The sequence below is a fragment of the Oncorhynchus keta genome, chromosome 19 (assembly GCF_023373465.1).
Source record: "Oncorhynchus keta strain PuntledgeMale-10-30-2019 chromosome 19, Oket_V2, whole genome shotgun sequence".
Lineage (NCBI taxonomy): Eukaryota > Metazoa > Chordata > Actinopteri > Salmoniformes > Salmonidae > Oncorhynchus > Oncorhynchus keta.
The window spans coordinates 82,374,681-82,398,785 of NC_068439.1; the positions used below are offsets into that span (position 1 = coordinate 82,374,681).

The 24,105-nt window shown below is 44.4% G+C and overlaps 1 protein-coding gene and 1 long non-coding RNA gene across 9 annotated transcripts; both read right to left on the bottom strand.

Annotated features, from left to right (window-relative positions):
* Positions 1–12,433: 12,433 nt before the first annotated feature.
* On the bottom strand, positions 12,434–13,172 carry LOC127909530 (uncharacterized). Of its 4 annotated transcripts, XR_008071762.1 has the most exons (4): positions 12,984–13,172; positions 12,883–12,928; positions 12,625–12,774; positions 12,434–12,495 (listed from the first exon to the last, which is right to left on the bottom strand). It is a non-coding gene; the product is annotated as an uncharacterized LOC127909530 (long non-coding RNA). The 4 variants fall into 4 exon arrangements; XR_008071761.1 differs by lacking the exon at positions 12,883–12,928; XR_008071763.1 differs by lacking the exon at positions 12,984–13,172 and having other exon boundaries at positions 12,434–12,470; positions 12,883–12,975.
* A 182-nt stretch (positions 13,173–13,354) lies between these two features.
* Positions 13,355–22,994, bottom strand: LOC118382833 (protein c-Fos-like). 5 transcript variants are annotated; one of them, XR_008071757.1, is made up of 6 exons: positions 17,317–19,614; positions 16,107–16,346; positions 14,957–15,064; positions 13,785–14,747; positions 13,521–13,626; positions 13,355–13,415 (listed from the first exon to the last, which is right to left on the bottom strand). XR_008071757.1 is itself a non-coding variant. In XM_052471564.1 (4 exons), exons 1-4 carry the CDS (start codon positions 17,482–17,484, stop codon positions 13,998–14,000), a joined length of 1,266 nt encoding a protein of 421 aa, XP_052327524.1. In that variant the 5' UTR covers positions 17,485–19,614; the 3' UTR covers positions 13,693–13,997. The 5 variants fall into 5 exon arrangements, 1 of the variants encoding a protein (XP_052327524.1); XR_008071759.1 differs by adding an exon at positions 22,673–22,784 and having other exon boundaries at positions 13,366–13,626; positions 17,317–17,474; XR_008071758.1 differs by lacking the exon at positions 17,317–19,614 and adding an exon at positions 22,673–22,994 and having other exon boundaries at positions 13,366–13,626.
* Positions 22,995–24,105: the final 1,111 nt, after the last annotated feature.

Below are 24,105 nucleotides of genomic sequence, written 5' to 3' on the forward strand. Positions count from 1 at the left end.
AAGGTATGTACTGGAGGGCTCTACCAGACAAGGTACTTTACCTGAGGACAAGGTATGTATACCTGAGGGCAAGGTATCTACACTGACACTGACAAGGTATGTGTATACCAGTCTACACTGAGGACAAGGTATGTATCCCGGAGGGCACTACACTGAGGACAAGGGATGGGGATATGTTACCAGGGCTCTACACTGATGACAAGGTATGTTTTACTGAATATACCTAAGGACAAGGTATGTGTACCGGAGGGCTCTACACTGAGGACAAGGTATGTATACCAGAGGGCTCTACACTGAGGACAAGGTATGTGTACCGGAGGACTTTACCCTGAGGACAAGGTATGTGTACCAGAGGACTCTACTACACGGAGGACAAGGTATGTATCCCAGAGGGCTCTACACTGAGGACAAGGTATGTGTACCAGAGGACTCTACTACACGGAGGACAAGGTATGTTACCGGAGGGCTCTACACTGATGACAAGGTATGTTACCGGAGGGCTCTACACTGAAGACAAGGTATGTGTACCGGAGGGCTCTACACTGAGGACAAGGTATGTATACCGGAGGGCTCTACACTGAGGACAAGGTATGTATACCGGAGGGCTCTACACTGAGGACAAGGTATGTGTACCGGAGGGCACTACACTGAGGACAAGGTATGTATACCGGAGGGCTCTACACTGAGGACAAGGTATGTGTACCAGAGGGCACTACACTGAGGACAAGGTATGTATACCAGAGGGCTCTACACTGAGGACAATGGATGTGTACCAGAGGGCTCTACACTGAGGACAAGGTATGTGTACCAGAGGGCTCTACACTGAGGACAAGGTATGTATACCAGAGGGCTCTACACTGAGGACAAGGTATGTATACCAGAGGGCTCTACACTGAGGACAAGGTATGTATCCCAGAGGGCTCTACACTGAGGACAAGGTATGTATACCAGAGGGCTCTACACTGAGGACAAGGTATGTATACCAGAGGGCTCTACACTGAGGACAAGGTATGTATACCAGAGGGCTCTACACTGAGGACAAGGTATGTATACCAGAGGGCTCTACACTGAGGACAAGGTATGTATACCAGAGGGCTCTACACTGAGGACAAGGTATGTGTACCAGAGGGCTCTACCCTGAGGACAAGGTATGTGTACCAGAGGGCTCTACCCTGAGGACAAGGTATGTATACCAGAGGGCTCTACACTGAGGACAAGGTATGTATACCGGAGGGCTCTACACTGAGGACAAGGTATGTATACCAGAGGGCTCTACACTGAGGACAAGGTATGTATCCCAGAGGGCTCTACCCTGAGGACAAGGTATGTATCCCAGAGGGCTCTACACTGAGGACAAGGTATGTATACCAGAGGGCTCTACACGGAGGACAAGGTATGTGTACCGGAGGGCTCTACACTGAGGACAAGGTATGTATACCAGAGGGCTCTACACTGAGGACAAGGTATGTGTACCAGAGGACTCTACACTGAGGATAAGGTATGTATCCCAGAGGGCTCTACACTGAGGACAAGGTATGTATACCAGAGGGCTCTACACTGAGGACAAGGTATGTATACCAGAGGGCTCTACACTGAGGACAAGGTATGTGTACCAGAGGGCTCTACACTGAGGACAAGGTATGTATACCAGAGGGCTCTACACGGAGGACAAGGTATGTGTACCGGATACACTGAGGACAAGGTATGTGTACCGGATACACTGAGGACAAGGTATGTGTACCGGATACACGGAGGACAAGGTATGTGTACCGGATACACGGAGGACAAGGTATGTATCCCAGAGGGCTCTACACTGAGGACAAGGTATGGGTATGAAAACCGGTATCAAAAGTGAACAGTTTTGTCATTCACATAATTTTTACCACAAAAAAAAGAAAAATATATGAATACTGTTTTGTGCATCTATTGCTAATAATCTAAAGAATTATATATGTTTTGGTATTCACAGACTTCACCCTCCCTACACCTCTGATGAATATAACAGGAGACCTGTTCAATCACCATGCACTGAAACATCATGTAGAACACCAACACATTAACACCAACACGCTAGAGGATACAGAGAACACCAACACATTAACATCAACACGCTAGAGGATACAGAGAACACCAACACATTAACATCAACACGCCAGAGGATACAGAGAACACCAACACATTAACATCAACACGCTAGAGGATACAGAGAACACCAACACATTAACATCAACACGCTAGAGGATATGTAGAACACCAACACATTAACATCAACACGCTAGAGGATACAGAGAACACCAACACATTAACATCAACACGCTAGAGGATACAGAGAACACCAACACATTAACATCAACACGCTAGAGGATACAGAGAACACCAACACATTAACATCAACACGCTAGAGGATACAGAGAACACCAACACATTAACATCAACACGCTAGAGGATACAGAGAACACCAACACATTAACATCAACACGCTAGAGGATACAGAGAACACCAACACATTAACATCAACACGCTAGAGGATACAGAGAACACCAACACATTAACATCAACACGCTAGAGGATACAGAGAACACCAACACATTAACATCAACACGCTAGAGGATACAGAGAACACCAACACATTAACATCAACACGCTAGAGGATACAGAGAACACCAACACATTAACATCAACACGCTAGAGGATACAGAGAACACCAACACATTAACATCAACACGCTAGAGGATACAGAGAACACCAACACATTAACATCAACACGCTAGAGGATACAGAGAACACCAACACATTAACATCAACACGCTAGAGGATACAGAGAACACCAACACATTAACATCAACACGCTAGAGGATACAGAGAACACCAACACATTAACATCAACACGCTAGAGGATACAGAGAACACCAACACATTAACATCAACACGCTAGAGGATACAGAGAACACCAACACATTAACATCAACACGCTAGAGGATACAGAGAACACCAACACATTAACATCAACACGCTAGAGGATACAGAGAACACCAACACATTAACATCAACACGCCAGAGGATACAGAGAACACCAACACATTAACATCAACACGCTAGAGGATACAGAGAACACCAACACATTAACATCAACACGCTAGAGGATACAGAGAACACCAACACATTAACATCAACACGCCAGAGGATACAGAGAACACCAACACATTAACATCAACACGCTAGAGGATACAGAGAACACCAACACATTAACATCAACACGCTAGAGGATACAGAGAACACCAACACATTAACATCAACACGCCAGAGGATACAGAGAACACCAACACATTAACATCAACACGCTAGAGGATACAGAGAACACCAACACATTAACATCAACACGCTAGAGGATACAGAGAACACCAACACATTAACATCAACACGCTAGAGGATACAGAGAACACCAACACATTAACATCAACACGCCAGAGGATACAGAGAACACCAACACATTAACATCAACACGCTAGAGGATACAGAGAACACATTAACATCAACACGCCAGAGGATACAGAGAACACCAACACATTAACATCAACACGCCAGAGGATACAGAGAACACATTAACATCAACACGCCAGAGGATACAGAGAACACCAACACATTAACATCAACACGCTAGAGGATACAGAGAACACCAACACATTAACATCAACACGCTAGAGGATACAGAGAACACCAACACATTAACATCAACACGCTAGAGGATACAGAGAACACCAACACATTAACATCAACACGCTAGAGGATACAGAGAACACCAACACATTAACATCAACACGCTAGAGGATACAGAGAACACCAACACATTAACATCAACACGCTAGAGGATACAGAGAACACATTAACATCAACACGCCAGAGGATACAGAGAACACCAACACATTAACATTAACACGCCAGAGGATACAGAGAACACCAACACATTAACATCAACACGCTAGAGGATATGTAGAACACCAACACATTAACATTAACACGCCAGAGGATACAGAGAACACCAACACATTAACATTAACACGCCAGAGGATACAGAGAACACTAACACATTAACATCAACACGCCAGAGGATACAGAGAACACCAACACATTAACATCAACACGCCAGAGGATACAGAGAACACCAACACATTAACATCAACACGCTAGAGGATACAGAGAACACCAACACATTAACATCAACACGCCAGAGGATACAGAGAACACCAACACATTAACATCAACACGCTAGAGGATACAGAGAACACCAACACATTAACATCAACACGCTAGAGGATACAGAGAACACATTAACATCAACACGCTAGAGGATACAGAGAACACATTAACATCAACACGCTAGAGGATACAGAGAACACCAACACATTAACATCAACACGCTAGAGGATACAGAGAACACCAACACATTAACATCAACACGCTAGAGGATATACCTATTGGACTTGGGGCTGGGAGTTTATCTCATATTTAGATATTTTTTTTTAAAATTATGCTTAGCCCCTAAAATCATAATAAACACTGACAACAAAAATATTGTTGTTATTGTTATGATGATGATTATTAAAAAGGAAACACAAACGTTTATTTGTGGAACCATTAATGAGGGTCCTTTAAAGAACTTATAGGGGTTCCCCCAACAGTTTAAATTTGAAGAACCTCTAAAGGATCCACCGGGAACCTTTTCTTTTTAACATCAACACGCTAGATTCAATGACGAGAACACAACACATTAACATCAACACGCCAGAGGATACATTAACATCAATTATGATTTCAGAGAATATCAACAATTCAACACGCTGAGGTACAAAGAACACCAACACATTAACATAACATGGTTGGCGGAACACCAACACATTAACATCAACACGTTGGTGATTACAGAGAACACCTGTCCATGGACCTGGCAACACGCTAGAGTTACAGAGAACACCTGTCCATGGACCTGGCGCTAGAGGATACGTTAACACCAAGCCTGTCCATGGACCTGGCGCTAGAGGATACAGAGAACACCAACACATTCCATGGACCTGGCGCTAGTTGGTGACACATTAACATCAACACGCTAGAGGATACAGCCATTCCATCAACACTGGTGCTAGTTGGATACGTTAACACCAACACATTAACATGGACCTGGCGCTAGTTGGTGACGTTATCAACACGCTGATAGCCTGTCCATGGACCTGCTAGTTGGTGACGTTATCAGCGAAGACCTGTCCATGGACCTGGCGCTAGTTGGTGAATCAGGGAAGACCTGTCCATGGACCTGGCGCTAGTTAGTGATGATGATTATTAGGGGAAGACCTGTCCATGGACCTGGCGCTAGTTGGTGAAAGCGTTATCCCCCAGTTTAAATTTGAAGACCTGTCCATGGACCTGGCGCTGGTTGGTGAAAGCCTGTGAAGACCTGTCCATGGACCTGGCTCTGGTTAGTGAAAGCCTGTGAAGACCTGTCCATGGACCTGGCGCTGGTTAGTGAAAGCCTGTGAAGACCTGTCCATGGACCTGGTTAGTGAAAGCCTGTGAAGACCTGTCCATGGACCTGGTTAGTGAAAGCCTGTGAAGACCTGTCCGTGGACCTGGCGCTGGTTAGTGAAAGCCTGTGAAGACCTGTCCGTGGACCTGGCGCTGGTTAGTGAAAGCCTGTGAAGACCTGTCCATGGACCTGGTTAGTGAAAGCCTGTGAAGACCTGTCCATGGACCTGGTTAGTGAAAGCCTGTGAAGACCTGTCCGTGGACCTGGTTAGTGAAAGCCTGTGAAGACCTGTCCGTGGACCTGGCGCTGGTTAGTGAAAGCCTGTGAAGACCTGTCCGTGGACCTGGTTAGTGAAAGCCTGTGAAGACCTGTCCGTGGACCTGGCGCTGGTTAGTGAAAGCCTGTGAAGACCTGTCCGTGGACCTGGTTAGTGAAAGCCTGTGAAGACCTGTCCGTGGACCTGGTTAGTGAAAGCCTGTGAAGACCTGTCCGTGGACCTGGCGCTGGTTAGTGAAAGCCTGTGAAGACCTGTCCGTGGACCTGGCGCTGGTTAGTGAAAGCCTGTGAGGACCTGTCCATAGACCTGGTTAGTGAAAGCCTGTGAAGACCTGTCCGTGGACCTGGTTAGTGAAAGCCTGTGAAGACCTGTCCATGGACCTGGTTAGTGAAAGCCTGTGAAGACCTGTCCATGGACCTGGCGCTGGTTAGTGAAAGCCTGTGAAGACCTGTCCATGGACCTGGCGCTGGTTAGTGAAAGCCTGTGAAGACCTGTCCGTGGACCTGGCGCTGGTTAGTGAAAGCCTGTGAAGACCTGTCCGTGGACCTGGCGCTGGTTAGTGAAAGCCTGTGAAGACCTGTCCGTGGACCTGGCGCTGGTTAGTGAAAGCCTGTGAAGACCTGTCCGTGGACCTGGCGCTGGTTAGTGAAAGCCTGTGAAGACCTGTCCGTGGACCTGGCGCTGGTTAGTGAAAGCCTGTGAAGACCTGTCCATGGACCTGGTTAGTGAAAGCCTGTGAAGACCTGTCCATGGACCTGGTTAGTGAAAGCCTGTGAAGACCTGTCCATGGACCTGGCGCTGGTTAGTGAAAGCCTGTGAAGACCTGTCCGTGGACCTGGTTAGTGAAAGCCTGTGAAGACCTGTCCGTGGACCTGGTTAGTGAAAGCCTGTGAAGACCTGTCCATGGACCTGGTTAGTGAAAGCCTGTGAAGACCTGTCCATGGACCTGGCGCTGGTTAGTGAAAGCCTGTGAAGACCTGTCCGTGGACCTGGCGCTGGTTAGTGAAAGCCTGTGAAGACCTGTCCATGGACCTGGCGCTGGTTAGTGAAAGCCTGTGAAGACCTGTCCATGGACCTGGTTAGTGAAAGCCTGTGAAGACCTGTCCGTGGACCTGGTTAGTGAAAGCCTGTGAAGACCTGTCCGTGGACCTGGCGCTGGTCCATGGACATGTGAAAGCCTGTGAAGACCTGTCCGTGGACCTGGTTAGTGAAAGCCTGTGAAGACCTGTCCGTGGACCTGGCGCTGGTTAGTGAAAGCCTGTGAAGACCTGTCCATGGACCTGGCGCTGGTTCGTGAAAGCCTGTGAAGACCTGTCCATGGACCTGGTTAGTGAAAGCCTGTGAAGACCTGTCCATGGACCTGGCGCTTAGTGAAAGCCTGTGAAGACCTGTCCGTGGACCTGGTTAGTGAAAGCCTGTGAAGACCTGTCCGTGGACCTGGTTGGTTAGTGAAAGCCTGTGAAGACCTGTCCGTGGACCTGGTTTAGTGAAAGCCTGTGAAGACCTGTCCGTGGACCTGGCGCTGGTTAGTGAAAGCCTGTGAAGACCTGTCCGTGGACCTGGTTAGTGAAAGCCTGTGAAGACCTGTCCATGGACCTGGTTAGTGAAAGCCTGTGAAGACCTGTCCATGGACCTGGTTAGTGAAAGCCTGTGAAGACCTGTCCATGGACCTGGTTAGTGAAAGCCTGTGAAGACCTGTCCATGGACCTGGTGGTTAGTGAAAGCCTGTGAAGACCTGTCCGTGGACCTGGTTAGTGAAAGCCTGTGAAGACCTGTCCGTGGACCTGGTTAGTGAAAGCCTGTGAAGACCTGTCCATGGACCTGGTTAGTGAAAGCCTGTGAAGACCTGTCCATGGACCTGGTTAGTGAAAGCCTGTGAAGACCTGTCCATGGACCTGGTTAGTGAAAGCCTGTGAAGACCTGTCCATGGACCTGGTTAGTGAAAGCCTGTGAAGACCTGTCCGTGGACCTGGTTAGTGAAAGCCTGTGAAGACCTGTCCATGGACCTGGTTAGTGAAAGCCTGTGAAGACCTGTCCGTGGACCTGGTTAGTGAAAGCCTGTGAAGACCTGTCCGTGGACCTGGTTAGTGAAAGCCTGTGAAGACCTGTCCGTGGACCTGGTTAGCTGAAAGTGAAAGCCTGTGAAGACCTGTCCGTGGACCTGGCGCTGGTTAGTGAAAGCCTGTGAAGACCTGTCCGTGGACCTGGTTAGTGAAAGCCTGTGAAGACCTGTCCGTGGACCTGGTTAGTGAAAGCCTGTGAAGACCTGTCCGTGGACCTGGTTAGTGAAAGCCTGTGAAGACCTGTCCGTGGACCTGGTTGGTGAAAGCCTGTGAAGACCTGTCCTGGACCTGGTTAGTGAAAGCCTGTGAAGACCTGTCCATGGACCTGGTTAGTGAAAGCCTGTGAAGACCTGTCCATGGACCTGGTTAGTGAAAGCCTGTGAAGACCTGTCCATGGACCTGGTTAGTGAAAGCCTGTGAAGACCTGTCCATGGACCTGGCGCTGGTTAGTGAAAGCCTGTGAAGACCTGTCCATGGACCTGGTTAGTGAAAGCCTGTGAAGACCTGTCCATGGACCTGGTTAGTGAAAGCCTGTGAAGACCTGTCCATGGACCTGGTTAGTGAAAGCCTGTGAAGACCTGTCCATGGACCTGGTTAGTGAAAGCCTGTGAAGACCTGTCCATGGACCTGGTGGTTAGTGAAAGCCTGTGAAGACCTGTCCATGGACCTGGTTAGTGAAAGCCTGTGAAGACCTGTCCATGGACCTGGTTAGTGAAAGCCTGTGAAGACCTGTCCATGGACCTGGTTAGTGAAAGCCTGTGAAGACCTGTCCATGGACCTGGCGCTGGTTAGTGAAAGCCTGTGAAGACCTGTCCATGGACCTGGTTAGTGAAAGCCTGTGAAGACCTGTCCGTGGACCTGGCGCTGGTTAGTGAAAGCCTGTGAAGACCTGTCCGTGGACCTGGTTAGTGAAAGCCTGTGAAGACCTGTCCATGGACCTGGCGCTGGTTAGTGAAAGCCTGTGAAGACCTGTCCGTGGACCTGGTTAGTGAAAGCCTGTGAAGACCTGTCCGTGGACCTGGCGCTGGTTAGTGAAAGCCTGTGAAGACCTGTCCATGGACCTGGTTAGTGAAAGCCTGTGAAGACCTGTCCATGGACCTGGCGCTGGTTAGTGAAAGCCTGTGAAGACCTGTCCGTGGACCTGGCGCTGGTTAGTGAAAGCCTGTGAAGACCTGTCCGTGGACCTGGCGCTGGTTAGTGAAAGCCTGTGAAGACCTGTCCGTGGACCTGGTTAGTGAAAGCCTGTGAAGACCTGTCCGTGGACCTGGCGCTGGTTAGTGAAAGCCTGTGAAGACCTGTCCGTGGACCTGGTTAGTGAAAGCCTGTGAAGACCTGTCCGTGGACCTGGTTAGTGAAAGCCTGTGAAGACCTGTCCGTGGACCTGGCGCTGGTTAGTGAAAGCCTGTGAAGACCTGTCCATGGACCTGGCGCTGGTTAGTGAAAGCCTGTGAAGACCTGTCCGTGGACCTGGCGCTGGTTAGTGAAAGCCTGTGAAGACCTGTCCGTGGACCTGGCGCTGGTTAGTGAAAGCCTGTGAAGACCTGTCCATGGACCTGGTTAGTGAAAGCCTGTGAAGACCTGTCCGTGGACCTGGCGCTGGTTAGTGAAAGCCTGTGAAGACCTGTCCGTGGACCTGGCGCTGGTTAGTGAAAGCCTGTGAAGACCTGTCCGTGGACCTGGCGCTGGTTAGTGAAAGCCTGTGAAGACCTGTCCATGGACCTGGCGCTGGTTAGTGAAAGCCTGTGAAGACCTGTCCATGGACCTGGACCTGGTTAGTGAAAGCCTGTGAAGACCTGTCCGTGGACCTGGTTAGTGAAAGCCTGTGAAGACCTGTCCATGGACCTGGTTAGTGAAAGCCTGTGAAGACCTGTCCGTGGACCTGGTTAGTGAAAGCCTGTGAAGACCTGTCCGTGGACCTGGTTAGTGAAAGCCTGTGAAGACCTGTCCATGGACCTGGTTAGTGAAAGCCTGTGAAGACCTGTCCGTGGACCTGGCGCTGGTTAGTGAAAGCCTGTGAAGACCTGTCCATGGACCTGGTTAGTGAAAGCCTGTGAAGACCTGTCCATGGACCTGGCGCTGGTTAGTGAAAGCCTGTGAAGACCTGTCCGTGGACCTGGCGCTGGTTAGTGAAAGCCTGTGAAGACCTGTCCATGGACCTGGTTAGTGAAAGCCTGTGAAGACCTGTCCGTGGACCTGGTTAGTGAAAGCCTGTGAAGACCTGTCCGTGGACCTGGCGCTGGTTAGTGAAAGCCTGTGAAGACCTGTCCGTGGACCTGGTTAGTGAAAGCCTGTGAAGACCTGTCCATGGACCTGGCGCTGGTTAGTGAAAGCCTGTGAAGACCTGTCCATGGACCTGGACCTGGTTAGTGAAAGCCTGTGAAGACCCTGTCCATGGACCTGGACCTGGTTAGTGAAAGCCTGTGAAGACCTGTCCATGGACCTGGTTAGTGAAAGCCTGTGAAGACCTGTCCATGGACCTGGTTAGTGAAAGCCTGTGAAGACCTGTCCGTGGACCTGGTTAGTGAAAGCCTGTGAAGACCTGTCTGTGGACCTGGTTAGTGAAAGCCTGTGAAGACCTGTCCATGGACCTGGTTAGTGAAAGCCTGTGAAGACCTGTCCATGGACCTGGTTAGTGAAAGCCTGTGAAGACCTGTCCATGGACCTGGTTAGTGAAAGCCTGTGAAGACCTGTCTGTGGACCTGGTTAGTGAAAGCCTGTGAAGACCTGTCCGTGGACCTGGTTAGTGAAAGCCTGTGAAGACCTGTCCATGGACCTGGTTAGTGAAAGCCTGTGAAGACCTGTCCGTGGACCTGGTTAGTGAAAGCCTGTGAAGACCTGTCCGTGGACCTGGTTAGTGAAAGCCTGTGAAGACCTGTCTGTGGACCTGGTTAGTGAAAGCCTGTGAAGACCTGTCTGTGGACCTGGTTAGTGAAAGCCTGTGAAGACCTGTCCGTGGACCTGGTTAGTGAAAGCCTGTGAAGACCTGTCCGTGGACCTGGTTAGTGAAAGCCTGTGAAGACCTGTCCGTGGACCTGGTTAGTGAAAGCCTGTGAAGACCTGTCCGTGGACCTGGTTAGTGAAAGCCTGTGAAGACCTGTCTGTGGACCTGGTTAGTGAAAGCCTGTGAAGACCTGTCCGTGGACCTGGTTAGTGAAAGCCTGTGAAGACCTGTCCGTGGACCTGGTTAGTGAAAGCCTGTGAAGACCTGTCCGTGGACCTGGTTAGTGAAAGCCTGTGAAGACCTGTCCATGGACCTGGTTAGTGAAAGCCTGTGAAGACCTGTCCGTGGACCTGGTTAGTGAAAGCCTGTGAAGACCTGTCCATGGACCTGGTTAGTGAAAGCCTGTGAAGACCTGTCCATGGACCTGGTTAGTGAAAGCCTGTGAAGACCTGTCCATGGACCTGGTTAGTGAAAGCCTGTGAAGACCTGTCCATGGACCTGGTTAGTGAAAGCCTGTGAAGACCTGTCTGTGGACCTGGTTAGTGAAAGCCTGTGCTTGTCTCTTTTTGTTGTTGTTGACGATTTACAGTTTCTATGTTGAAATGATTTGTTTCACGTTAATTATTGGGCGAGCTAGCCTACTGACACGGGAGAGATCGCGTTTGTAAAATGATACATCGTTGCACATGTCGTAGAGGCAGACGTTAGATTTATAGACGGTAGATTTAGAAACGGTAGATTTATACATGGTAGATTTATAGACGTTAGATTTATAGACGGTAGATTTATACATGGTAGATTTATACATGGTAGATTTATAGACGTTAGATTTATAGACGGTAGATTTATACATGGTAGATTTATACATGGTAGATTTATAGACGTTAGATTTATAGACGGTAGATTTATACATGATAGATTTATAAAACTCCCTCAAAGCAAACAGTCCGCATACAGGGTCCAAACAACCAGTTTTATTATTTTATTTGTCTGTGTTCTTATTGTTTTGCATCTTACCAACAATTCGTCAACTTTTTTAAGGTAAAAAAATAAACTATGTCATAAAATACATCTTGATAAAATACAAGGTGCTGTGTTTTCATGGAAAACCAGAAAGAAATGTCCCTTTACAGTAAAATGATGCCCACATTACTCAAACTGTAATTTCACCTGTTAATAAGACACAATCTGATATCACTATCCTCACAAACCACAGTCTAGTTTCACATTTATATTTAAGGATGGAAAAACAAAGATATAGCACCCCTTTTTAATCAAATGGTATGATTTTGCATGCATTTAATTTTGATACAAGGACAACATTAGATATCTTTTTCAAGAGCGTGAACAGCCCTCACAGGTGCACCAATATATATATACATCTTCCATATATATATATATATATATATATATATATATATATCTTCCATATATCTATCTATATATATATATCTATCTATCTTCCATATATCTATCTATCTATCTTCCATATATCTATCTATATATCTATCTATCTATCTTCCATATATCTATCTATATATCTATGTTCCATATATCTATCTATCTATCTATCTATCTATCTATCTATCTAATCTCTTTCATATATATATATATATATATATATATATATATATATATATATATATCTATCTATCTATATCTCTTCTATATCTATCTATCTATATCTCTTCTATATCTATATATCTATATCTCTTCTATATCTCTTCTATATCTATCTATCTATCTATCTATATATACCTATCTATCTATCTATCTATCTATCTTCTTATATACCTCTATCTATCTATCTATCTTCTATATATACCTATCTATCTATATCTCTTCTATATCTATCTATCTATATCTCTTCTATATCTATCTATCTATATCTCTTCTATATCTATCTATATCTCTTCTATATCTATCTATCTATCTATCTTCTATATATACCTATCTATCTATATCTCTTCTATATCTATCTATCTATATCTATTCTATATCTATTCTATATATCTATCTATCTATCTATCTATCTATCTTCTATATATACCTATCTATCTATCTATCTATCTTCTATATATACCTATCTATCTATATCTCTTCTATATCTATCTATATCTCTTCTATATCTATCTATATCTCTTCTATATCTATCTATCTATCTATCTATCTATCTATATATACCTATCTATCTATATCTCTTCTATATCTATCTATCTATCTATCTATCTTATATATATACCTATCTATCTATATCTCTTCTATATCTATCTATCCATATCTATCTATATCTCTTCTATATATCTATCTATCTATCTATCTATCTATCTTCTATCTTCTATCTATCTTCTATATCTATCTATCTATCTATCTATCTATCTATGAATAGACTATATCTCTTCTATATCTATATCTCTTCTATATCTATCTATCTATAGCTCTTCTATATCTCTTCCATATATATATATATGGAAGATGTTGATACTGTTATAGTCACAGTAACCATTTAATTTGGTGCTAAAGGTTAAATGTTAACGAAACATCATAACAAGCACAACAAAACATCAGGGGGGGGGGGTAGATGAATAGACCATAGCTTATTGGTTCAATATCAGCCTCAGGGGTGGGGGGTAGATGAATAGACCATAGCTTATTGGTTCAATATCAACATCAGGGGTGGGGGTAGATGAATAGACCATAGCTTATTGGTTCAATATCAACATCAGGGTGGGGGGGTAGATGAATAGACCATAGCTTATTGGTTCAATATCAACCTCAGGGTGGGGGGGTAGATGAATAGACCATAGCTTATTGGTTCAATATCAACCTCAGGGTGGGGGGTAGATGAATAGACCATAGCTTATTGTTTCAATATCAACCTCAGGGTGGGGGGTAGATGAATAGACCATAGCTTATTGGTTCAATATCAACCTCAGGGTGGGGGGGGTAGATGAATAGACCATAGCTTATTGGTTCAATATCAACCTCCAGGGCCGTGTTTCTCAGACGCAGATTAAGCCTCGTCCTGGACTATAAAGAGGCACTTTCAAAGGAGAATCTTCATTGAACACTGCTTTTTTTTAAATCGAAGACTAGGGCTCAATCTGTGAGTGGAACTAGCCTTATATGTATATGTCCCACCAGTCCCATAACAGTGTCACAAGGTCAACAGTGTGGGAGAGTTCAGTTTACCGTTCATCAAATCAGATCTACCACCAACACCTCATTTGAGGGTCTCCGAGCTGGAGTTGCAACTCCTGTCCCCGCCAAAGAGTCTATCTCTGTGTAATTCAAACTAAACACAGAGCGGTAACTGCTACATGTAGGACTGTCACTGGAAGTCATCATCGTAGGGGTGCAGAGGGGCTCCAGATTGTTGGCCACCGACTTGTACAGGGTCTCCCAGTCTGAGAGGCAGAAGGGGCCTCCGAGGAGGTCGATGTCGGGAACGGACGGGGCAGTCTCAGGGGCCACAGCCATGTTGAGTTCCAGGCTAGGGACCAGGTTGTCTAAGTCATCCTGGTCGAAGTTTAGGTCGTCCATGGGTTCTTCCTCAGCGCTGGAGCACAGCAGGATGTTGGAGTTACCCAAGATGGCCGACGCAGAGATGGAGACGTTCGAGGGAACCACAACAGTTTCCATGTCCTGAAGCGAAGGAGTGTCGGACACAGGCACTAGTGTTGCATTTCCCTCTGGGAGTTGGAGTTTGTCTTCATTCTCCAAGATGGAGAGCAGCTGGGGGGAATCCGGAGGGTCCTGGAGCATGCGGTCGATGTCTTCGTCGATGTCTTCGTCGATGTCTTCGTCCACGTTGTTGTCTTCAGCGGCGGCTAGTTTGCAGGCTGGCTGGTGGGCGGATAGGATCTGTTCCAGACTCTCTTTCTCTTTCAGGAGGTGGGCTATCTCTGTCTGCAAGGCCTCTTTGTCCTCTTCAAGCTGATCAGTTTCCTATAAGGAGAGAACCACACATTAATCAATTACCATGTTTATGAAAAGCCGATTTAAAAAAAGACGATACATGGTCAAGTAAGAAGTATAGAGAGCATCAATCACTTTAGGTTAAAAAAAAAATGTTTTTTTTTTAAAACCCATTGCAAATTCATTCTGCTATAAGCATCTCCACATGACAGTTTGACATGGCAACAAGGTGTATTTACGGCTTGCAGGGTGTCGGTGAGCTCCCTCCGTCTGTTGCGACACTTGGCTGCTGCGACTTTATTCCTCTCTCTCCTGATCTTCCTCCTCTCGTCCTCTTCTGATGTCGCCTGGATCAGTCACAACAAAAGAGAACACTATAAATGCATAAGGAATCTTGCCAATGCATTTACAGGTCATTTACAAGTCCATGCTAGGTAAAGCTCCGCCTTATCTCAGTTCACTGGTCACGATGGCAACACCCATCCGTAGCACGCGCTCCAGCAGGTGTATCTCACTGATCATCCCTAAAGCCAACACCTCATTTGGCCGCCTTTCGTTCCAGTACTCTGCTGCCTGTGACTGGAACGAATTGCAAAAATCTGAAGTTGGAGACTTTTATCTCCTCACCAACTTCAAACATCAGCTAATCCGAGCAGCTAACCGATCGCTGCAGCTGTACATAGTCTATAGGTAAATAGCTCACCCTTTTTCACCTACCTCATTCCCATACTGTTTTTATACTGTTTTTATTTATTTACTTTTCTGCTCTTTTGCACACCAATATCTCTACCTGTACATGCCCATCTGATCATTTATCAATTACCAGTGTTAATCTGAAAAATTGTATTATTCGCCTACCTCCTCATGCCTTTTGCACACATTGTATATAGACTGCCCATTTTTTTCTACTGTGTTATTGACTTGCTAATTGTTTACTCCATGTGTAACTCTGTGTTGTCTGTTCACACTGCTATGCTTTATCTTGGCCAGGTCGCAGTTGCAAATGAGAACTTGTTCTCAACTAGCCTACCTGGTTAAATAAAGGTGAAATAAAAATAAAAATAAAATAAATAAATAAAAAATGCATCACTTGAACCCTTAAGGCTAATTCAATATTTGGCAAAAAGGTAGCCTTAAAATAGCCTATACATTTTTTTTTTGTAATGCGGTGTCCGAAAATATACCATGGTTGCTGACTGTAGACTTTCCTTGGCTAGGCTACACATTGAGTGAGTAACAAGCTGGAAACTAAACCTCTAGAACACTGTTTATGCTGCACCATTGGCACAGTCTATCCAGTCACGTGCACACACAGCACATTCGACCATTCAGGACTGCATAGTAAAAATGATTATCGAAATTGTCCATATGATATAAAACACAGCTTACCTGTTTTTTCCCTCTCGCGCTGGTGGATTGTTCCGTGTTCCCTCGCGCTCTTGAAGATGACCGGGTTGCGCCATGAGCTCTTGTCGGCTTTGCGTTGCTGGAAGGGGAGGAGGGGGAGGCAGATGCTGAGATGACGGTGGTCGGTTGGACCATCCACTGCAGATCCGAGAAGGCTGAGATCGCAGTCACTGTAGGAACAAAGGCAGACTGCCGTGGACAGTCTGTTTCACCGCAGACATTCTGCAAAGACAACACAAGGAATGTTGAATTGATTCAATCTTAATAGACTCCGATGACATGCGCGGTTGACCTTTACAAAAAGGGCGTGATGTGCATCAATTATTTGGTTATAGCACAATTGATGTTGTATCTATAGCTAAGTATGTACTCATTTACAACATCAATAATTAGGATTATTTTATGATTCAAGGGGAAACCCATTGAGGCCAGGGTCTCATTCACAAGAGTGCCCTGATCACAGTAACGCAACCGTAAATATAATATAATAATAATAATATATGCCATTTAGCAGACGCTTTTATCCAAAGCGACTTACAGTCATGTGTGCATACATTCTACGTATGGGTGGTCCTGGGAATCGAACCCACTACCCTGGCGTTACAAGCGCCATGCTCTACCAACTGAGCTACAGAAGGACCACAAAAAAAACGACAGTCCATCTCATGTTGCCAATAAAAGCTAAACCAATCATTATCATCATAAATCATCGTCATCACCATCTTCATGATGATCGCCAACCTCATCATCTATTGGCATGACCGCATCAGTCAAGTCTTCAATGATCATTTGGTAAACATGGACCGCGTATAGCGCTCCAGGAATGTCAGGAATTTGAAGGTGATCAGCCAACAGTCTGACGACGGTGGCATGTCGGCAGGCCTATATGGTACCTTCTCAATAAGGGCTTTTTCAACAAGCCATAAACATCTGGATAGGCTGTGTGTCGCAGTAACGGAGCTGACATTGGAGCCTACATATTTTCTATCACGATCGGTTCACGGTCTAGTAGGCAAATAGGCTGCAGATTCAGAATCACTCTAAATTAATATGCAATAAAAAATATATATATATAAATGATTGTTTTTGCCACAACCTTAATGCAACACAGACACAATTAACATTTCCAAATAATTCTCCAACGCAATTCCATGCGTCTTTTTTCTTTTTTCTATTAAGAATCCATTCGTACCTGAGACGTGCTGCTGTCTACTGATGATGCGCTCGTGAGTGAGCTTGGAGACCGCTGACTGCACGCGGGTATGTCTCCGGTAGGCGATGCTAAACTGCTGCTGCTGCTGCTGCTGCTGCTGCCGGACGAGCTCGAGACATTGTAGTTTGGGCTCGAGTCTGGATACATGATGATGTGTATCAATAAAGCATAAAAACAAATCACTATTCCTCCTATATTATAGGCTATTATCGACCGCGCTGCTGTTCAATCACCTCTGTGCATCACTTTTTCTGGGTTCTTTCACGTGAATGGTAGTTGGTGCAGATAGTGGAGCGCGCCTCCTTTTATAGTGAGCTGGAATTTTATGAATGAAATCTGTGTGGAGAGAACGTACCATTCCACAAAGAGAGAAGGGTGTTGTTGGGTAGAATCAACAGGCTTGTTTTATCAACGGAGCAGCAATATTAACTATACATTTTAACGGAGAGTTGAGAGCAGTCTAACTGTTATCCAAATTAATTAGGCCCACTATTAAAATATGACCAAATGTGTACATATTAAGCACCCCTCTTCAAGAAATAGATACCTACATTGTAACCACCACCAACGTATTAATGATCTACGTCACATCAAATAGCAACCTACAGGATGCAGCATTTGCATTAGGCACGTTAAAGCCTACGTTCCTTTTGTAATAAATAAAAAAAAAATCATTGTTTCGTAATACACACATGGCCACGTTTCAGATCATACACTACTGAACACATATGTACCACGCTATATATAGCCTATATCTCTAGGCTGTTCCTATGGAAAACATGTCGAATGACATCGTCTGCCAATCGTATCATTCCATATACACCTCCGACCTTAAATGTCCTCCAAAACACAGCACTCTTGTGAAGGACACTATCCACACAGAATCTAGTCTTCTAATATTTAATACACCTGCTATTTGTTTTAATAATTTTAATGACACTTGTATTGTTGTCGATATCTGAATAGCAGGCGGGGTTTCTGCATCCACTCATAGCATAACCATACGTGTGTTACAGATAGACATCGGTCCATGTTTAAATAGAAAGGACATTGAAAATAGATTTCTTGAGGGTTTGCCAACTATACACACCTGCTACAGAGACGTCTCTCTGTAATTATTTGTGAGATTAAAGCTGTGATTATAATTATTACATATTGCCTAAACTTGACAAATACTGCTCAAGCAACAGACCTGTCGCTGCAGCCAGAGAACCAATCAGAGAGGAGACCGTTAGGACCATATATGGAGTTTCCGTTCACAGGCCGCCTTGAGTGTTGAGCTAAGTGGACCATTCAAACACTCCCTCGTGAAAAACTGAAATAGACAATGAAATGAATCCGTGTCAGTCATTCATTCTATTAAAGTCCTAACTTTTTTTTTAGAATAGGCTCCATGCATATTATAATGATTCAATCTTATTCTTGCAATATTTTTAAGGCACTGGATCTCAGTGCAAAAGGCGTCACTACAGTCCCTTGTTTGAATCCAGGCTGAAGCACATTTGGTGCGGCAGGGTAGCCTAGTGGTTAGAGCGTTGGACTAATAACCGGAATGTTGCAAGTTCAAATCCCATAGCTGACAAGGTACACTGTCGTTCCGCCCTTGAACAGGCAGGCTGTCATTGAAAATAAGAAATTGTTCTTAACTGACTTGCCTAGTTAAATAAAGGTAAAAAGTAAACATCTGGACGTGATTGGGAGTCCCATAGGGTTGTGCACAATTGGCCCAGCGTTTTCCAAATGTTTTTAAAGTAGCATAGCCAGAATCTGACTGGATCAGTGGTTGCCAAACTGTGGCAACTTCAATATACTCCAGATTTCAATATACTCTTGAATGTTGTAATAGTAGAATGCACAAGGTGCAATTTAGAACTTGGGTAGTGCATCAATCCTGGAAGGAAGGCCTGAATGAAAAAGGTCTGGGAACCCCTGGACTAGATGTTCATTACAATCTCTCTCTAGACAGAACAAGGCTGCCATGGTATGAGAATGGCTCAGAAAATATACCTCTATCCAGAATGACGAATCAAGAGAAATACTGCTAGTTTTGAATGATAGATCATTTGTACATTTTGTTCATATCTTTTGCTAGTTAGTGAGTTATCAGCCCAGTTATAGATCATGTGTACATTTTGTTCATATCTTTTGCTAGTTAGTGAGTTATCAGCCCAGTTATAGATCATTTGTACATTTAGTTCATATCCTTTGTTAGTTAGTGAGTTATTAGCCCAGTTATAGATAATTTGTACATTTAGTTCATATCCTTTGCTAGTTAGGGAGTTATTAGCCCAGTTATAGATAATTTGTACATTTAGTTCATATCCTTTGCTAGTTAGGGAGTTATTAGCCCAGTTATATATCATTGTAGTCAGCAATGGGGGTGTGATTGCTTCCTACAAGAGCAGAAAACATCTGCATTTCTATACATCTTTTTTTTTTGTCTTAAAGGAGCAGTGTTGTATTTTGAGACAGGCATCAACCACTATCATAATTTGTCTGATTCTATGTAATAATGGTATGGGGATAATGATGCATTTTATTTCGTAAAGTGGTTTCATGCATCAAACAACATAATTTTCAGTCACCTCCTTTCCTGAAGGACAAGTGCATAAACAGGTTCATGTCAAGCCCTGCTTGTTTTTTCTCTCTCCAAAGTCTCGTGGAATGTAGGCTTCGAACACCACTCATTGGCTGCTACTGTAGGCTAAACGATAGAACAGCTATTTACATGTTAAAATGTTATGGGATGCATTTTCTCCATTGTTTTTTGATGGTAGGCCACTCTGGTAGGCCTACGTTATGATCAAATAGCCACAGAATCCTACTTGGCCTCTGTCTAAAACTAACTTAAAGCGGGTACAGCCTCAGTGTTCACAGTAAAACTGTAACTTAAAGCAGGTAGAGCCTCAGTGTTCACAGTAAAACTGTAACTGAAAGCAGGTAGAGCCTCAGTGTTCACAGTAAAACTGTAACTTAAAGCAGGTAGAGCCTCAGTGTTCACAGTAAAACTGTAACTTAAAGTGGGTACAGCCTCAGTGTTCACAGTAAAACTGTAACTGAAAGCAGGTAGAGCCTCAGTGTTCACAGTAAAACTGTAACTTAAAGCAGGTAGAGCCTCAGTGTTCACAGTAAAACTGTAACTTAAAGCGGGTACAGCCTCAGTGTTCACAGTAAATGCACATTGGAAGTTGCACAGAATATTCACAATGCTCAAGTTTGCACTCAGCAGACCTGAAATTTGCTCAGTGATTAAAATAAATTAGAGGGAACATTGCTTGGGAGCAGTTGTTGGGGGTTAACTGTCTTGCTCAAGGGTAGAATGGCAGATTGTTTTACCTTGCCGGCTTGGGGATTCCCACCTGAGACCTTTCGGTTATTGGCCCAATGCAGGGTAGCCTAGTGGTTAGAGTGTTGGACTAGTAACCGGAAGGTTGCAAGTTCAAAACCCCAAGGTGACAAGGTACAAATCTGTCATTCTGCCCCTGAACAGGCAGTTAACCCACTGTTCCTAGGCCGTCACTTCAAACATCAGCTATCTGAGCAGCTCACCGATCGCTGCAGCTGTACATAGTCTATTGGTAAATAGCCCACCCATTTTCACCTACCTCATCCCCAATGTTTTTATTTATTTACTTTTCTGCTCTTTTGCACACCAATATCTCTCTCTACCTGTTCATGATCATCTGATCATTTATCACTCCAGTGTTAATCTGCAATATTGTAATTATTCGCCTACCTCCTCATGCCTTTTGCACACATTGTATATAGACTCCCCTTTCTATTTTTTCTACTGTGTTATTGACTAGTTAATTGTTTACTCCATGTGTAACTCTGTGTTGTCTGTTCACACTGCTATGCTTTATCTTGGCCAGGTCGCAGTTGCAAATGAGAACTTGTTCTCAACTAGCCTACCTAGTTAAATAAAGGTGAAATATATTTTTTTTTAAATCATTGAAAATAAGAATTTGTTCTTAACTGACTTGCCTCGTTAAATAAAGGTAAAATAAAAAAAAATGCTCTTAACTGCTAGGCTACCTGCCAAAAGAGAGTATGCCTCGCATTTACCAGCAGCCACTTCACTCGGGTCACTTCAGTGTGAATGTGAGAAATGCTTTGAAAGGAGTTCTATGTTTAGATCCAAACGCCTGTTAGGGTCTACAGATGACATCATTGGCATTTTAGGCAACAAACCAGGCAGATGAAATCGTTGAGCAGACCCTTGTTGAAAGAGAGGTCTGAATAGTGCACTGTTGAATAGAATTGAGAAGCAATTATTCAAAGGAAGGACTGATTCGATCCCGTTTACTTTTAATTTGCATTTTATGGAAAGGCAAATTCTGATTGATTACGCGTATGGGAACGCTCACAAGGACTCCTTTTACTCTTCATTTTTTTCTATTAAAACTCCCATAAAACTATTGCCAAAATTGATATATGATGACAAAAGAAAATAAATCAAGCATTTTATATTTTGTTCGGCAAAAATGTGCTTGCTCTTGTGTATAACCATTTGGGGGGGAAAAATCATTGATGGGAGAGTATAGCCTAACCTTGTTAAAAAACCTTCTTTACAACTTCTACGTATGGCTTACCCGGCAATGCTATAGCCTAAATAAACTGCATTTGACTCTAAGTTCATAAACAAACATCAGAAATCCCCTCAAAATCAAGTCCGATGTTGTGTATTTCGAGTCTGCCAATCACTCTGGCTACCTAAATAAACAGTGATCAACTAACCAATGCGTTGCATTCCACCGCTCCGCTCTGAAAGACCGCTCTGAAAAACCAGAGCGTCACAGACGCGAAGGGGTGGGGCGTTGCCGGGACAACGCAGAATGTTCAACAAAACAGAAACCAGGGCAACACGGCCACTGGGGGAGGAGAGGGAAGGGGGGCGGGGAACCCTCTTCTAATATATAGGCTACTGGTCTATGAGAGTGATGTTTTTTTTTTAACTATATAAGAATGTTTATCAAAACTTTTGCAGAATAAACTAAGTTTGTTATGAAGCCTACACGGGGAGGTATATTTTTGGAACTATTATAACTTATTCATGGAATTGAATCATCATATATATATAATGTATATAATATAATACAGATAATATATTAAATATATTAAATATGAGACGTACAGGGCCTTCAGAAAGTATTCAGACGCCTTGATATTTTCCACATTTTGTTACGTTACGTTACTCCTTAATCTAAAATGTACTAAATAGTTTTTTTCCCCCTCATCAATCTACACACAATACCTCATAATGATGAAGCAAAAACAGGTTTTTACTTATGTAAATATCACATTTAAATAAGTATTCAGACCCTTTACTCAGTACCTTGTTGAAGCACCTTTGGCAGCGATTACAGCCTGGAGTCTTCTTGGGTATGACACTACAAGCTTGGAACACCTGTATTTGTGGAGTTTCTTCCATTCTTCTCTGCAGATCCTCTCAAGCTCTGTCAGGTTGGATGGGGAGTGTCGCTGCACAGCTATTTTCAAGTCTACCCAGAGATATTAGATCGGGTTCAAGTCCGTGCTCTGGCTGGGCCACTCAAGGACATTCAGAGACTTGTCCCGAAGCCACACCTGCATTGTCTCGGCTGTGTGTTTAGGGTCATTGTCCTGTTGGAAGGTGAACCTTCACAGCAGTCTGACGTTCTCAGTGCTCTGGAACAGGTTTTCATCAAGAATCTACTCTGTACCTGTTGTTCCACTTACTGCCACGCCCTCCCATCACCTCACCTGGATTCCACAGGTAGGCCCAACAGGTACAAACATTACCTTGGGCCAAAGTACATGCGTAGCGTAGGGAATGTTGTTGGCTTCAGTTGCCTTGGGCCAAAGTACATGCGTAGTCTAGGAGATGTTGTTGGCTTCAGTTCAGCGGCTGTTTATTATGATTTACCCCTCTGTTTATGATCTGCACAATAGTTCCATAAAGCTTTTGTTTCTATGTTGTAAATTAATTTATGGAATGCACATGACTGGACAGGGGTGCAGCCATGGGGTGGGCCTGGGAGGGCACAGGCCCACCCACAGGGGAGCTAGGCACACCCACAGGGGAGCTAGGCCCACCCACAGGGGAGCTAGGCCCACCCACAGGGGAGCTAGGCCCACCCACAGGGGAGCTAGGCCCACCCACAGGGGAGCTAGGCCCAGCCACAGGGGAGCTAGGCCCACCCACAGGGGAGCTAGGCCCACCCACAGGGGAGCTAGGCCCAGCCAATCAGAAGTTATTATATTCTATACGCAGGTTATTGGTCCGTTGTTTCAGTTATAAGTACTACCTTTGTGTTGAATCGGTTCACACTGGTGAGGTGCTTTAGTATCTTCTCAATGACTTAACTGAAATCGGATGTAATGTTAAATGCTACATAGTCCTTGGGGACCCTCCTTAACCGAGGACACAACATATTTATACATCATGAGGCCTACCCATTGAGACTTCAATGTCAAGTTGTTCAATATTTTATTCCACAAATAGGACAGTTGAGTATGTCCCATATCATCAGTAATTCCATGACACTGGATCAGAAGGCTGTGTGTTAGATCCCAGTGGTGGACAGTGGTTTTACTTTATGTTTTCACCCTATCACAAACCTTAAATCTTACCTTAACCAATCAGAATGAGGGCCTAAATTGAACCCTTAACTTTGGAAAATTTGATGTTTGGAGAAATGCGATGATACAGAGCATCAGGAACAACCCAGGGTGTGAAAAATTGGATGTTTGGAGCAACTTCAAAACACACACACACACACATTCACT